The 16,536-nt window shown below is 45.5% G+C and overlaps 1 protein-coding gene across 1 annotated transcript in view; it reads right to left on the bottom strand.

Annotated features, from left to right (window-relative positions):
* Positions 1-16,536, bottom strand: part of trabd2b (TraB domain containing 2B) — a 97,803-nt gene that overhangs the window by 75,616 nt on the left and 5,651 nt on the right. The window contains 1 exon segment of the mRNA XM_072680790.1: positions 14,238-14,807. Within this exon segment, the coding sequence (XP_072536891.1) occupies positions 14,238-14,807 (570 nt within the window).

Below are 16,536 nucleotides of genomic sequence, written 5' to 3'. Positions count from 1 at the left end.
ATGCAGAGGAGAACAGGAGCAGGTTAAAAGGGAAAATGGAGGCTCACTCTTGGCCTCGGGAACACCGCTGTGTGGAATTGCACTTTGCCTCTCACATTCCCAGCTGCCACGGCTCCGCTACCTCAGACAACTGCTGCTTAGGCACGATCCGCCGCAATGTGCAAAATTCATTACAGTTCTAAAAGCACCGCAGACCCAGCGGGGTGGGTGCATCCATGCCAACACAGGGGGATTCACTCACTGATGGAGACGTTTGATGGATGACTTACACCGAAGAGCAGTGGAGACCACCCCAGTGAAGCTAGATTGATTCATTCATTTTAATCAACTGTAAAAAATAAAATAAAAAAACACACACACACACTATTGTGTTCAGACAGAAGCTAAAAGAAACCCCTGAGGTTGTTGGTTTAAGCTCCTCCTGATCCCAGCAGCTTACTGAAGCAGACAGAACACGGGTTGCCAGAAGTAGCTTAGCGCTGTAAGACTGTAAGACTGCTGTAAGTGAAGCATCAGAAACATCATCAGATCTCCTAAATCTTAAGACTTCTCTCAAATCTACTGGTGATTCGCCAAGGGACCCACAAATAAACAGCAATATAAACAAATACACAAAAACCTAGCTAACATGCAGCTAGCTAACATGCTAACAGCTAGCTATAGTAAAGTAGTCCCACACTTTACTGTTTGTCATCTTAGCAACAGTAGTTATCTTTACCCTTAGAGCAGCCTAAAGACATCCCACCCCTCCCTAACGTTTCATTAGTCTCCCACATCTTCAATAAATGAGACTGGGTGTAATGTGTAACCATGGAAATTAGTGCAGTTCAATTATGGAGGTGGATGTTGTTGCCATGGTAGTGAGTGTAATTTAATGAAATGAATGGTGTTGCGATGGCAGAGGGTGGAATTTGACCATGGAAATGAGTGTAGTGGTACCACAGAAATGAGTGTAGTGTAACCATGGAAATGAGTGTTGTTGCCATGGCAGTAAGTGTATTGTATCCATGGAAAAGAGTGTAGTGTAACCATGGAAATGAGTGTTCTTGCCTTGGCAGTAAGTAAGTAAATAAGTGTAGTGGTACCATGGAAATGAATGTTGTTGTCATACCAGTGTGTGCAATGTAACCATGGAAACGAGTGTAGTGTAACCATGGAAATGAGTGTTCTTGCCATGGGAGTAAGTGTAATGTAACCACGGAAATGAGTGTAGTGTAACCATGGAAATTAGTGTTCTTGCCATGGCAGGGGGTGTAATGTAACCATGGAAATTAGTGTAGTGGTACCATGGAAATTAATGTTGTTGTCATACCAGTGTGTGCAATGTAACCATGTAAATAAGTGTAATGTAACTATGGAAATGAGTGTAGCGGTACCATGACCTGCTGTTGAAGTGAAAACTCTCTCTCTCTCTCTCTCTCTCTCTCTCTCACTATCTCTTACACAGACCCTGCTAGGGTGGGGTAAAGACCCTGCACTGACCCCCTTGGGGAGGGGAGCTTTGACCCAGCACGTGGCCCGCTTAGGGGGGAAGGATGCCCCTTTGATGTAGGTAAGTGCTCCCATTTCACTGAAGGTAAACACTCAGTGTGTCCTTGGCCGGCCCCTTCAGCTTTCAGCAGTCTCCGGCCGTCCGCTGCTCAGGAGGCCTTTCAGATTGTTTAAGTGGTTCTGGATACCAGGGCACAATTAAGTCATTATATGAGCCAATTAAGCCATTAGAGTGGCACTCGGCCCACCTTATGTACGCTAACGAGGCCGGCTGATTGGCTGATAGGGGGTTTCCTGCCACATTGACGCACATTTTCTCTTGGAAGTGTTTAGAGCTCAAGTCAGGCTTTAGTCTTCTAAAAAACATACCCTATACTGGTAAGCCAACTGGTTGATCTGACTGACCAACATAGTATTCATTTGAGGTTGCTGGACTACTCGATGTATCAGCATGACCAGCTTGACCAGTTTAACAGGTCATACTGGTGGACTGGTTTGGTAGAGCTGGGCAGTCTCAAGCTAGTCATAGCGGTGAAGCAGAGCGGTCAAGCTGGTAGACCATCAGAACTGCCTTACTCAGACAGTAGCACATCCTATGCTGGTCAAGCCCTAAGACAGGGAACCAGCTTAACCAGCATGACCAGATTGAGCTGGCTGTTAGTACTGGTTTTTATTTATCAATGTACTTTTGTCCAAGCAAATTCTGGACACCAATCACATCTTGACTGATTAACCAGTTATGGCTATGCTGGTTGTACTTGTACTATACTGGTCTGAAGCTCTTGGCTATGCTGGTTGTACTGGTCTGAGGCTCTTGGCTATGCTGGTTGTACTGGTCTGAGGCTCTTGACTATGCTGGTTGTACCACTGATCATGAGTAAAACCACTCTACCCTATTGTGCCTATTGTGAAATGGGGGGAAGGAATCCTAAAACAACATGACTCCCTCAGAGTGAGGGATTAGCTCCCACTCGCTTCCAGTGGACAAGATCTGTCAGTTGTTGTTGATGAAAGTGGACGAAAGTATTGGGACACTGCTGATTCACTGTTTCTTTTGAAATTGAGGGCATTGAAAAACATTTATCCTGCTTTTGTTGGAGTAACTGTCTCTACTGTCCAGGGAGAAAGGCTTTCTACTAGATTTTGGAGGAGCACTGCTGTGAGAATTTGACTGCATTCAGCAAAAAGAGTGTTATTGGTGGTCAGGATGCTGGATGATCACAACCCACCTCATCATCCCCAACTCGCCAACTCAGAGTACCATCAGTGCTCCAGAGGATGCAGTTCTCAGCTGCACCACTAATTAGAATCTCTGTTTTATCTGGGGCCGGGACAACAGGGAGTCAAACAGATTCAGAACCAATCAGAACATTCAATTTATCTGGGGTCGGGACAACAGAGTGTCAAACTCAGCCTCAGAACCAATAAGAATCTCAGTTTTAACTGGGGCCGGGACAACAGGGAGTCAACCAGCTTCAGAACCAATCAGAACCATCGATTTATCTGGGGCAGGTACAACAGAGTGCCAAACTCAGCCTCAGAACCAATCAGAATCTCTGTTTTATCTGGGGCCGGGACAACATGAGTCAAACAGCTTCAGAACCAATCAGCACCATCGATTTATCTGGGGCTGGTACAACAGAGAGTCAAGCTCAGCCTCAGAACCAATCAGAATCTCTGTTTTATCTGGGGCCGGGACAACATGAGTCAAACAGCTTCAGAACCAATCAGGACCTTCGATTTATCTGGGGCCGGTAAAACATGAAGTCAAACTCAGCCTCAGAACCAATCAGAATCTCTGTTTTATCTGGGGCCGGGACAACAGAGAGCCAAATTCAGCCTCAGAACCAATCCGGACCTTCGATTTATCTGGGGGCGGGTCAACAGAGTGTCAAACTCAGCCTCAGAACCAATCAGAATCTCTGTTTTATCTGGGGCTGGGACAACAGGGAGTCAAACAGATTCAGAACCAATCAGAATCTCTGTTTTATCTAGGGCCGGGACAACAGGTAGTCAAACTCAGCCTCAGAACCAATCAGAATCTTAGCAAACCAATAACTTAATGCCACTGCTTAAAAGGAAAGGACAAACTGTCGGGTTATTGGTGTGTAATGTGACCCGTTACCGCAGATGGGTTTGCCACCCCTTTGCTAATTGTTAGGGTATACATTTCCTTTACTTGTTAGCCTCGTAGCTCCAGCCCAAAGCTAAAGGAGCAGCAAGATCGTCAGACACTAAACAAGTCTGGTTTGTTTGACTGCAATTTAGGTAAGTGTTTAACGGTGTCAAACCTGACTTTTCGCCAAACTATCACATTAAACAAACAGGCTACAGCCCTGAACGACTCTGTCTTGGCCAGTAGATCAGAGCGAGGCATGCCGGAGGATCAGAGGAAAGCAGTGAGGTGGCTGGCTTTTCCACCGCCCGTTCTTACACAGCAGCTCTGGAATGCAAATATTTACATGCAGGAGAAGGTCAGCGGTCTTTAAATATGCATTATTTACACGAAATCCATCCAACGAACACACAGTGAAGAGGAGTGGTGTGTGAGTGTGTAAGTGTGTATGTGTGTGTGATGGTGTCTGGGCAGCACCTCTTGCGGATTTGTTTGCGATGGGCACGGAAAGCGCTGACATGCCCATTAAACGCACCAGAACAGACGTCTGAACGGACGTCTGAAAGGTCTTTGGCCCGGAAACAGCCCTGAAAGTTTCTGCTAATCCAGTCTGGACGTGGTGAAGCCATCTGAGCGCTATGGGCACATCAACACCCCCAGCTCAGAGTGCCTACATGGGTGGAAACACACCCGGCCCTGTCTCTCTCTCTCTCTCTCTCTCTCTCTCTCTCTCTCTCTCTCGTTCTCTCTGGAGAGCAGGCTGGACATCCCTGAACTGATCTAGGGTCAGTTTCCTGTAACTGTAAGTAACTGTCAGTAACTGTAAATGTACTCTATATAACTATACTTTTAAGCGTTACTATACAGTTAAACACAGTCATATCAGAACATTATGACCACCAACCTAATCATGGAAAACACCACCCTTGGCTCAGATGACTCTAGCCAGACGCATGCATCAATTGCATCTGTACCACTCACCCAATTTGTTGGTCCCCTCTGGCATACATGGCCCGTGGGGCACCACGTTTATGCCATTGGGAGGCACTCACTGTACAAGAAGTCCATTCCCGGTACACCTTCGTCTGGCACCCTATTGTCATGCTCTTTTGGACATCAGTCATATCTTGTCCTTTGCCCCTGAGGATGGTTTTGCCCTCTGCTACAACTGACTGGTGTGCTCGCTTATTTATACGTGCAGTAAACCTTGTCAGGTGGCATCTATGATCTATCTACGGGCAGAGTTTATTCTAAACTGAGGTGGTCATAATATTCTAATATGACTGACAGTGGGCAAAGGGTGGTAGTCCATCACTGTTATCCCAACGGCATAACAGTGGTGCCCCACTGGCCATTGATGCCAGAGGGGAATGGTGACTCCGGCTAGTGGTAAAGAGCAATCTGTGGAGCTTGTAAGGGTTAGTAGAGTAAAAGTATTTGCACTTACAGACAGATAGACAGATAGACATATAGATAGACATATAGATAGACATATAGATAGACAGATAGATAGACAGATAGATAGATAGATGGATAGACAGATGGAAGGATGGATGGATGGATAGGCAGACAGACAGGTAGATATACAGGCACAGAGAAAGAGAGAGGGGGGAAGGAGGGGGGCGAGGGACAATGTCATTGTGAACTCAAGGCTGTGATCATTCTCTCAGGGCCAGACTCCAAAGAGTCTTACACACAGAATCCAGTCTCCATTAGGTCATCTGTGACATCAGCAGGGTTGTGACCTTTGACCATACTCTAGAGTCAGGCGCCAGTGTGATATTCCCATACCCCCCCCCCCTTTCTCCACCCCACCTTTCACACCACTACAGTTGCCCCCTTAAGCCATGTAAAATTCCTGGACACTTGATCATTGATTACTATGCAGTGAGGGGTGTAAGTGCTGCTCAGTGCCCAGATAGAGCAGCAAAAGGATCCTGCTTAATAAAAAAAGAGCCTGAAGAAAGACTGACCAGTGCTTGACCAGCATGCGGTTTGTTTCCATTCGAGTTGGATGGTTTAGCTGGTCAACCAGCATGAACAACCTGACCAACATAGTCAACCAGTACTGTAACTGGTTGACTGGCATGACCATCAGATGATGCTGGTTGACCAGTATTACCAGAATGACCAAGGTAGTTGATCAGCATGACCAGCATGACTAAGCTGGTTGACCAGCATGACTATCAGACCAAGCTTGTTGACCAGCATTGCCAAGTTGGATGACCTCAATGACTTTCAGACGATGCTGGTTGACCAGTATGTCCATCAGTACAATGCTTATTGGCCAGTATGAACATGCTGGTTGAATAGTATGACCTTTAGGACAATGCTTGTTAACCAGCATGACTATCAGACCATGCTTGTTGACCAGCATTGCCCAGCTGGTTGACCTCAATGACTTTCAGTCGATGCTGGTTGACCAGTATGACTATGAAATGATCCAGCATGACTAAGCTGTATGACCGTCATGACCAAGTTGGTTGACCAGCATGACTATCAGACCATGCTTGTTGACCAGCATTGCCAAACTGGTTGACCTCAGTGACTTTCAGATGATGCTGGTTGAACATGACCAACTTTGGTCTGGTTGGTCATGCTGATAGACCAGTTGGTCCATCTAACTCAAACTAAGACCTGTGATGGTTAAGAGCTAAGCTGGTCAACCAGCACAGGGTCTGTTTTCAGCTGGATGACAACCTTTAAACCACCTTGACCATCAAAAACCATCTACCAGCAAAAGCTGGGCTTGAGCTCCATAGTTAGGTAGACCTTCTCAGGTTTCTCCACTGCTGGGAACAGAGCAGGGTAGCATTGCGCTGGTTGACCAGTATTACCAGAATTACCAAGGTGGTTGATCAGCAGGACCATCAAAAAGCAAAGCAAAAGCTGGGCTTGAGCTCCATAGTGTAGGTAGGTTAGGTAGACCTTCTCAGGTTCCTCCACTGCTGGGAACAGAGCAGGGTAGCGTTGCGCTGAGCTGAGCTGAGCTGGGCGCTGATGAAGCAGTTCGCTCTGCTTTGTACTTGCTCTCCTGCAGATAAGCAGATTGCAGTCCGCCCCTGCAGACAGAGCGCTTCCTGCTGCCGTTTCCCGAGCTGTGTGTATGTGTGTGTGTGTTGCGTGCTGTAAGGGAGTGTGTGGAGCTGGCAGCGTGGTCCGGCTGTCTGTGTGTATCTGCCTGAGCCGAGCTGGAGATGAACCATGCGCTTCCTTCGGCCTTTACTGTAACTTTCCCTAAACCTCCTCCAACCCTCCAGAGTGCTTTTAGACAGGCCAGAACCAAGACCTGACCAGAACCAGAACCCTAACTAACACACACACACACACACACACACACACACATAATCACACACTCACATCACTACTTTGATGAGAGCAAGAGAGAGAGAGAGAGAGAGAGCTAGGAGGGAATCGAGAAAGCAAGAGAAACAAAGAATGGAACAGAGAGGGTGAGACATGGGAGAGAATGAACAAGAGAAAAGGGGACAAGAGTGGGACAGAGACAGATGGGGGGGTAAAGAAAAAGAAAGAGAGAAACTAAAGAAAGGGGGACGACAGAAAGTCGGGCGAGAGAGAGACAGAAGGAGAGAGAGAGTATAGAAAGGGTAAAGAAGGCGAAAGAAAAGGGGAGAGAGACAAAGAATATAACAGGAGAGAGAGAAAGCGAGGTGGCAGGGAGAGAAGGACAGAGACAAAAGAGGGGGTGAGTGAGAGAGAAAGTAAGGTGGGCGAAAGAGAGAGAACATACAAAAGAGAGATGGGGAGAGAGAGAGAGAGAGAGAGAGAGGGGGGGGGAGGAGAAGAGAGAGTGTAGTGGGCAAGAGAGATGAGAGGAGAGAGAGAGAGAGAGAATAAAAAAAAAGGAAAAGAGAGAGACAAAGGTGGGAGAAGGAGGAAGAGAGACAACATAGAAAAGGTGAGAGAGAGAGAGAGAGAGAGAGAGAGAGAGAGAGAGAGAGAGAGACACAGACAGACAGACAGAATAGAGGAATTGAGGAATAGAGAGAGAGAGAGAGAGAGAGAGACAGACAGACAGACAGAATAGAATAGAGATAATAAAGGAATGGGAAGAGAGAGAGACAGACAGACAGACAGACAGACAGACTAGAGGAATGGGAAGAGAGAGAGAGAGAGACAGAAAAGAGGAAAGGAGAAAGAGCGAGTGAGAGAGAGAGAGAGAGAGAGAGACAGACAGAATAGAGAGAATAGAGAGAATAGAGAAATAGGAGTAGAGAGAAATGTGGAGAAAAAAGAGAGAGAGAGAGAGAGAGAGAGAGAAAGAATAGAGTAAAATGAAGAGAGAGAGAGAGAGAGAGAGAGAGAGAGAGAAAGAGTAGAGTAAAAGGAAGATTGAGAGAAAGGAGAGAGAGAGACAGACAGACAGAATAGAGAGAGAGAGAGAGAGAGAGAGAGAGCGCAATGTAAATAAAGCTTATTTGAATCTTGGGAGGGAATAGATCACAAACATGGTTCTTTATGGAGCTGAAAGCGGTTCCTCGATGGCGACTCTCAACTAACCCTCAGAAGCACTTTTTCATTTGAACCATCTTTGATCATTTCTTTAGGTCTACTCAGCAAACCAGCAGCGCCGGGCCAAGCTAACACTACCTTGGCCTCCTGTCCCACAGAGACGGGGGAACTCCCCAGAGCTCGCGGCCTGTTTCCGCCGAGACGCCTCGGGCAAGCGATGAATCGCTAGCCATCATATTTTGCGAGGCGTTCTTGGCAGCGCGGAGCTCCAGCTAGTTGTGCGATACTGTAAGCAGTTGCTTTTATTGGGCGCAGTAACACAGCGGCCCGGCGGCGCTCGGCCCGCTCCCAGTTCACGTCTCCCTGACACGCAGCGTTCATGTTTCACATTAAGTCTTCCTGCGCTCCCTCCCTCCCTCGCTCCCTATCTCTCCGTGTGACCTCAGCCAGGCTCCAGCAGGCTGCTCCACTTCTTCTCCACCTTCAAACGCGCCGCCGCGCTTATTTACCCGTCCTTTCCATTTCACGCCGCTCGGTTCTTCAGGGACTATTTTTAGGCAGGGGACCTGCAGGAAGTGCACGTGTTCAAAAGGCTCCTGATTGGGGCCCTGATTAAAACAGCTCAGCTGGCCGAGCGCTTGCCAGAAACCTCCAGCGCTGTGTAACGGCTGATGCAGCAACATCCAACACAGCTCCCATTATAATGCCATACGATACGCCTCATGCACAGTTTACAAGTAATTGGGAATGATTTCCTAAAGGTGTGGGAGGCTGAATAGCTCCCCAAACGGTGGAACAGAATCATGAACTACAATTACTGCAATCACACTCAGACTGTGACCTGCTCCTTGCATCATTTTTACAAATTTGACCAGAAATGTGTGGGAAGGCCCTTCAGGAAGGCCGAGAGTTACGCTACACTCCTAAACGCCAGCCACTGAACCTCTGGTTTCCCGTCCTCTCGGCACAACCTGAAAATCCACAGAATAGAAGGACAGATCCTCGTCCAGCGTTGCCAACTTAGCGACTTTTCAGGCTCCTCCATCGATTATTTTTATTTTTTTAAAGTGACTAGCGACAAATTTAGCAAAGTTTTCTGGTGTTATTGGAGCCTTTTGCTTTCGGAGACTCTGAGGTGAACAGGTGAGGTGAGCCCCGTCCCCCACAACACTCCACAGCAGACCCACACCACTCTACGTCCACATAAGTTGTACGTTGCTGCATTTTCAACCTCTAGGGGGCGCACTAGCCTGGATTGGAACAGCAAGCAAGTGTAATTTATTGGCTTAAAATAACTTCTGATGGACAAATCAGTCGTTTTATCAAAACATATAAAAACATAACTTATAAAGGAATATGGATGGTCATTTCTGTCATGTTTTTTTTAACACTACTTTTTGCTGAATGCAATCAAATCCTCACAGCAATTCTCCTCCAGATCCCAGTAGAAAGCCATGCTCCCTGAGCAGTAGAGACAGTTACTCCAACAAAAGCAGGATCATCTCTTGATTTCAGAAGAAACAATGAATGAGCAGGTGTCCCAATACTTTTGTCCTTTTATGCTCCTCTTTCCTCATTGAGCCGTGAGTTGAACAAAAACGTGGTCCTGATTAGCCGTCAGTGCTAACCGCTCTCCCGGCTCGACCCTGCTCTGTGTCTCGCGGCCTGGGAAAAGCAGGCCGATGCGCTGACCCCTGCGTGATTAAAGAGGGAGAGGAGCTGTCGCCCCACGCCGGGCCTACAGTTCCCACGATTCCTGGCTGGGCCGGCCTGGCAAGGCCTGGCGGGCATGTGCTACTTTGACAGCATAGTTAGGAGGCTCTGATGAAAGGCGAGAGTCTGCGTGGCCCCTACAGCCGCTCAAATTAGCACAGGAGCCCCACTGCCTGTCACATCGGGGGCCCGGCCGAGCAGATTCGGTTGCAGTGAGAGTGTCACTGAGTGTGTTGACCAGTCAAGACGTTTGACACCAGTAAGCACATATGAGCATAAATCAGGAGGTAGATCATCCTCTCTGTTTCTGATGGGGGGTCTCCTCAGAGAGAAACACGCAGGGACCCTGCTGAGGTCAAAAACACATGGTGGGTCTCAAATTGAGCATGCTTCAGGCACTAGTGCAAGTAATGCAAGGCTGGAGCATTGGAGAGTGGGGGGGGGGGTTGGGTCAAGGCTGACTGCACTGAAATTTAAATTGGTAAATTAGTCAAAAGTTATTATAATATTTTTTTCATATTTTAATTGCTGCACTTAAGTTCATTTGTTTTTTGGTTAAACTGTTAATTAACTGTTTATTTTATGTTAATTATGAATTAATATAAATATGAATATATTGAATTAATATAAATATGAATATATTAAATTAATATAAATATGAATATATTAAATTCATATAAATATGAATATGAAAAATGTATCTAAATTATGTTCATGTAAAAGAATGCACTTATTTGTAAACGTCATCATATGTAAATTATGTAAATTCATATTTTGTCAGTGAATAACTAATAACACAAACAATTAAAAAAGAAAAAAATTACCCATCTGTGGTAGTAAACACACACACACACACACACACACACACACACACACACACACACACTAGTGAACTAGGGGCAGTGAGAACACACCCCCAGAGCCAACTTCTTCGCCCGGGGGCACAGATGGGGGGGGGGGGTTACAGAGGGTGAAGGGCCTTGCCCAAGGGCCCAGCAGCTTGCCGAGCTCGGGGTATCGAACCCACAACCCTGTCATCAATAGCCCGGAGCTCTAACCGCTGAGCACCACTGCCCCGTAAAAGCCTGGCGACCTCCACCTGAACGCAGGGCCTTAGACCGCTTGGACATCCTGGATAAATGTGTAGCTATTGGCAGTGGCGATTCACATGGGGACCCCCCAACTAATGTTCATCACCATCATCTATTTACATTTCAGTTGATAGGGACAATGCAATTGTGCCAACCCTCAGGGATGGGGCGTGGCCACTGTGACCCAGTAGCCAGCCAATCACAGAGACAGACAAAGATAAGCTAAATGCAAACCCATTTATGACAATTCTCAGAAAACCATGCCAATCCAGTGACATGGTTAGAGGGTGGTATGGGCGATTACTGTATTTACTGTAATATTTACCCTAATACGCGTACCCTGTATACTGAACTACTGTGATCACCTTTGTATCACATGCAAGGCTCTTTTCTTATAAAGGTAAAGGTGCACGTATTTGTCACTGTACAGCGAAATGTGTCCTCCGCATTTAACCCATCTGGTAGTGAACACACACACACCCAGAGCGGTGGGCAGCCAACTCCAGCACCTGGGGAGCAGAGCCCGGGAATCGAACCCACAACTCTGTTATCAATATCCCGGAGCTCTAACCGCTGAGCCACCACTGCTCTTACAGGGGTTAAACATCTGTATGCCTTAATGAATGTGTTCTATCAGTGAGGAGCTCTCACACCCTTCTAGGCCTTCACAGGAAGCCTATTGATTTCTGAGAATTACTAAAAATACAGGTCTGTGTGTTTGTTTGTGCTCAGCAGAGAGATGATAGTGTTTAGGCTCTTAGTATTATTCTAGTCCAGTCTATAGTATTACTTTAGTCTTAATGTGTTGATCCTGACAAAAGGTTAGATTTGTGAATGTTAAAGAGAAAATAAGCCTGCTAATGGGTTTCTGGGTAAATACAGATAAACAAGCTCTCCTATTGGTTGGGGCTTCACTGGTAGAGCTGAAGGACTACTGTGCATATTCACCAATTAGGAACTGACAGAAATTAAATAATTACACTTTGAGGAATTGACCAATTACATTATGAGGATATAATCAGTTACATTAATAGGAATTAACCAATTACATTATGGGGAAATAACAAATTGCATTTTAATGAATTAACCAATTACATTATAAGGAAATTACAAAGTACATTATGAGGAAATAAATTACAACTAATTACGTTTGGAGGAACTAATCAATTACATTATGAAGAAATAGCCATTTACACTATAAGGAAATAAATTACATTTTGAGGAAATAAATTACACTATGAGGAAATAACATTACATTATGAGAAATTAACCAATTACATTATGAGGAAATAACCAATTACGTTTTAGGAACTAACCAATTACATTGTGAGGAAACAACCAATTGCATTATAAAGAAAAAGCCAACTACATTATGAGGAAATAAATTACATTATGAGGAAATAACATTACATTATGAGAAATTAACCAATTACATTATGAGAAATTAACCAATTACATTATGAGGAAATAACCAATTACATTTTGAGGAACTAACCAATTACATTTTGAGGAAATAACCAATTACATTATGAGGAAATAACCAATTACATTATGAAAAAATAGCCAATTACATTATGAGGAAATAACCAATTACATTTTAAGGATCTAACCAATTACATTTTAAGGATCTAACCAATTACATTTTAAGGAACTGAACAATTACATTATGAGGAAATAGCCAATTACATTATGAGGAAATAACCAATTACATTTTAAGGATCTAACCAATTACATTTTAAGGAACTAACCAATTACATTATGAGGAAATAACCAATTACATTTTAAGGATATAACCAATTACATTTTAAGGATCTAACCAATTCCATTTTAAGGAACTAACCAATTACATTATGAGGAAATAACCAATTACATTTTAAGGATCTAACCAATTACATTTTAAGGAACTAACCAATTACATTATGAGGAAATAACCAATTACATTTTAAGGATCTAACCAATTACATTTTAAGGAACTAACCAATTACATTTTGAGGAAACAACCAATTACATTATGAAAAAATAGCCATTTACATTATAAGGAAATTAATTACACTATGATCCTCAGTGGGTTCAATTTTAATAAAAGCTCTCTGCCTTCTGGAAGTTCTAGACTGAAAGTTAAGAGGTATTTTTTCTTCTCCAGTAAATTTATATCTGTCTATCTACCTGTCTGTCTTACTGTGTAGATATGTAGACCTAAATCCACCAGAATCATCCTTTAAGTGGTTGGATTTGACACTCCTGTGTGTACAGTGTGTGTAGTGTGTGTGTAGTGGGCACAGTGTATATAGTGTGTACAGTGTGTATAGTATGTATAGGGCAGAAGAATAGTGCAGAATGGGTGAAGCCGAGCTCTAACCGCTCCAGAGTCTGGGTTTATATATATAGACCCTCCATATCGTCCCACAAGCAGAGAAATTAAAGACAGACACTCTTAATATTTATGCCGTCAAGTAATCAGGTTATCTGGTCCATCTTTCAGTGTAAGGTTACGGCACGCTGGCAGCAGGGGGATGAGGAACAGCGGGGGGGGGGGGGGTGTAATCTGGGCTAGTCACAGGGAGACTCATCCGCCAGCATGATTCTTCCATTTCCCTCATCCTTCACCTCAACCCAGATCTATCAGTCTGTTCAACGACACACCGCGCCCAAGTGCTGCGGTTCTGGGTCTGATATGTGGTTCATTAATTTATTAGCCTGGGAAGATTTCACACAGCAGGATTTCTCAGTTAGCCAAGCTAAACCCAAGTCTGTCCGAAAGGACGAACGGTAGGGCAGTTTTACTGGACAGGTCTCACTGCTTGATGGGATCATTGGTTCCCTGCCCAGCTTTTGAAGGACCCCTGGTCTGCACATTTTAGTGTTTACCCTGTTTCCAACACACCTGCTCCAGCTAATCAGCTACTTAATAAACCCTTCCTGAGTTGTTGAGGTGATGGTGGTGGTGTGTTGAAGATGGAGCAGGATCTCCATTGTATCTCCATTGCCAACAGTGTCCTGTGGGCAGCAGTGACCTGTGAGCGCCGATGAAGGCCTGGAGGATGACCAACACAAACTGTGCAGCAGCAGATCAGAGAGCTTCTGCCTCTGACTTTACATCTACAAGGTGGACCAGCGAGGTAAGAGTGGACAGTGAGTGGACAGACAGACACAGTGTTTAAACACTCCAGCAGCACTGCTGCGTCTGATCCACTCATACCACCAACTCGTCAGTATCACTGGAGTGCTGAGAATGACCCACCACCCAAATACTACCTGCCTGCTCTGTGGTGGTCAGTCCTGTGAGGTCCTGACCACAGTTCTGGCCTGACAGCAACACACACTCGCACAGAGACGATCATGCAGACACTGACCTGGGAGAAGTTGAGTCCATTGAGAGGATGACACTGTTCCTCCACGTTCTCCACCGCCCCGGTCTGCTTCCCCATCCGCTCGGCCTCCTGCGCGAGGAACAGGTCCAGTACGGGTGTGCCCCGGGACCGGATGTCAGACTCTGTTAGTGAATTGACCATCAGCATCACCCACACAGGCCGCTTCCGCTCCCAGTTCCCCGCTATGGCATTGAAGAGGTAATCAGCGTACAGGCCACGGCCTCGCTGGTCCGCCGTCATCCAGAAGGGCATCATGTGCTTAACGTACTCCAGGTGGCGCTTTAGCCTCCGGTAGAGGTCCCGCGGCAGCAGACTCTGGAGGTTTTCACCATTCGGCAACAGCTGGCAGCTGGTGAGTTTGGAGATGGTGAGAGGGTCAGTGAGGTCCAGCTCGAAGAAGACGTTGGAGCTGCTCTGGAAGGCCCGTTTGGAGCTGTCGGGGATGTAGTCCCACACTCGAGTGTACGGGACATGAATGGTCCCGAACAGGTAAGAAGGGGGCTGAGGGGAGGGACGTTTCACTGTCCATAGGAAGGAGTTCATCTCTTTTTGCTGAGGAGATAAGAAGGGGTGGAGAAGGTCAACCAAATGGCTGGAGAGCACTGTGCTAACTGTTAAATGCTAACACACATCCTTAATGTTCCTAAACATTTGAGAATCTCTAAGCTAGTCTAAGCATCTCCTGCCTAATGCCAAGCGTGGGCTAGAGGGGTATAATAAAGCCCCCCAGCATTGAGCTGTGGAGCAGTGGAAGAACTGTGTTCTCTGGAATGATGGAGGTGGTGCTCCAACCAGTACTTTTGGGATGAGGTGATGAGGTGGGGTGCTGATCATCCAACACTCAAAGCTCTTGTTGCTGAATGCAGTCAAATCCTTACAGCAATGCTCCAAGAAATCTAGTAGAACACATGCAATTTAGCTGATAAACAATTCATCAATGAATTGATGTCCCAATACTTTTGTCCGTACTATATATATATATATATATATATATAAACCAAATAATCAATCAATTAGCAGATACGTTTTCTTGAGTCATTAATTAATTACCAATACTTTGATCAGAGGAGTGGATCAGTGCCCCTTCTCGGCTTCCTTTGAACGTTTGCTGCTGCCGAGGTTCAGTCAGCTCTGCTGGCTCAGCCCCACGAACTGCAGCGTGTGTGTGAGTGTGTGTGAGTGTGTGTGAGTGTGTGTGAGTGTGTGTGAGTGTGTGTGAGTGTGTGTTACAGAGAAACAGAGCTGGGCCTGCTTAGGTGCACATGCTGATAGTATGAAACAGCGTCCTGCAGTAAACACCGCACACGCACACACGCACGCACACACACACACACACACACACAGTCTTTGTTTTATTATCCTTCTCCAGAACCCAGCGCCGGCCTCTCCATGCCAGACCATTGCCTCTCAGATCACTAAAACCTCACAATAAAAACCTACCTGCCCCCAGGTACAGCCTGCCAATGCTCCCCAAACACGGGCAGTGAACAGGGAGCACACATGCCCAGAGCAGTGGGCAGCCATTGCTGCGGCACCCGGGGAGCAGAGAGGGTGAAGGGCCTTGCTCAAGGGCCCAACAGTGGCAGCTTGCCGAGCCCGGGGTATCGAACCCACAACCCTGTTATTAACAGCCCGGAGCGCTATCCGCTGAGACTCCACTGCCCGAACTCCGTGAATCTCAGCGAAACTCAGTGAAGCTCTGAAGTGGAAGCGTGGAGGCAGAGATCAGTCAGTATGGTAAATGTGAACAGTGAAGGTTTTAATGGGTGAGGATCAGACATTAGAAGTAATGGGCAGTATTGCTCGTTGGTCAGAACAGCACAGTTGTGGACAGTTTCATTTAAAAAGTCCCAACAGCAATGTAAAAGACTAGTGGCGAGCCTGCCGAGACAGGGAAGCAGTGATTGGCAGTCAGGGTTATTTCGCCATATTGATTTCTGAATGATCTCAAAGTTAAAATATTAAAAATGAGTTTTAAATAAGAGATAACAGAGCTGACCAGACATCAAATATAAATGTTTCATTGCTGCAATTACATGTTTTACAAAAAAAAAATATTCTATGCAATTATTTGTAGAACTGTTATAAAGTAAGTGTAAAAAACTGAAAATTATACTTATATAATGATATACTATTAATTCAGGTTGAATGTATAAATCAGGGGGTAAAGACAGTACTATGTGGACTGGGAGTGGACTTGCTAATATTTTGTATCTAAACTGTGCATAAAAAATATACTTCAAGTATTATTAATAGTGGTAATTTAATATAATAGTATTGT

The sequence above is a fragment of the Salminus brasiliensis genome, chromosome 6, assembly GCF_030463535.1.
Source record: "Salminus brasiliensis chromosome 6, fSalBra1.hap2, whole genome shotgun sequence".
Taxonomy (NCBI): Eukaryota; Metazoa; Chordata; class Actinopteri; order Characiformes; family Bryconidae; genus Salminus; species Salminus brasiliensis.
The sequence above is the reverse complement of the archived record's forward strand: the minus strand, read 5'-3'. Positions and strand labels throughout refer to the sequence as shown.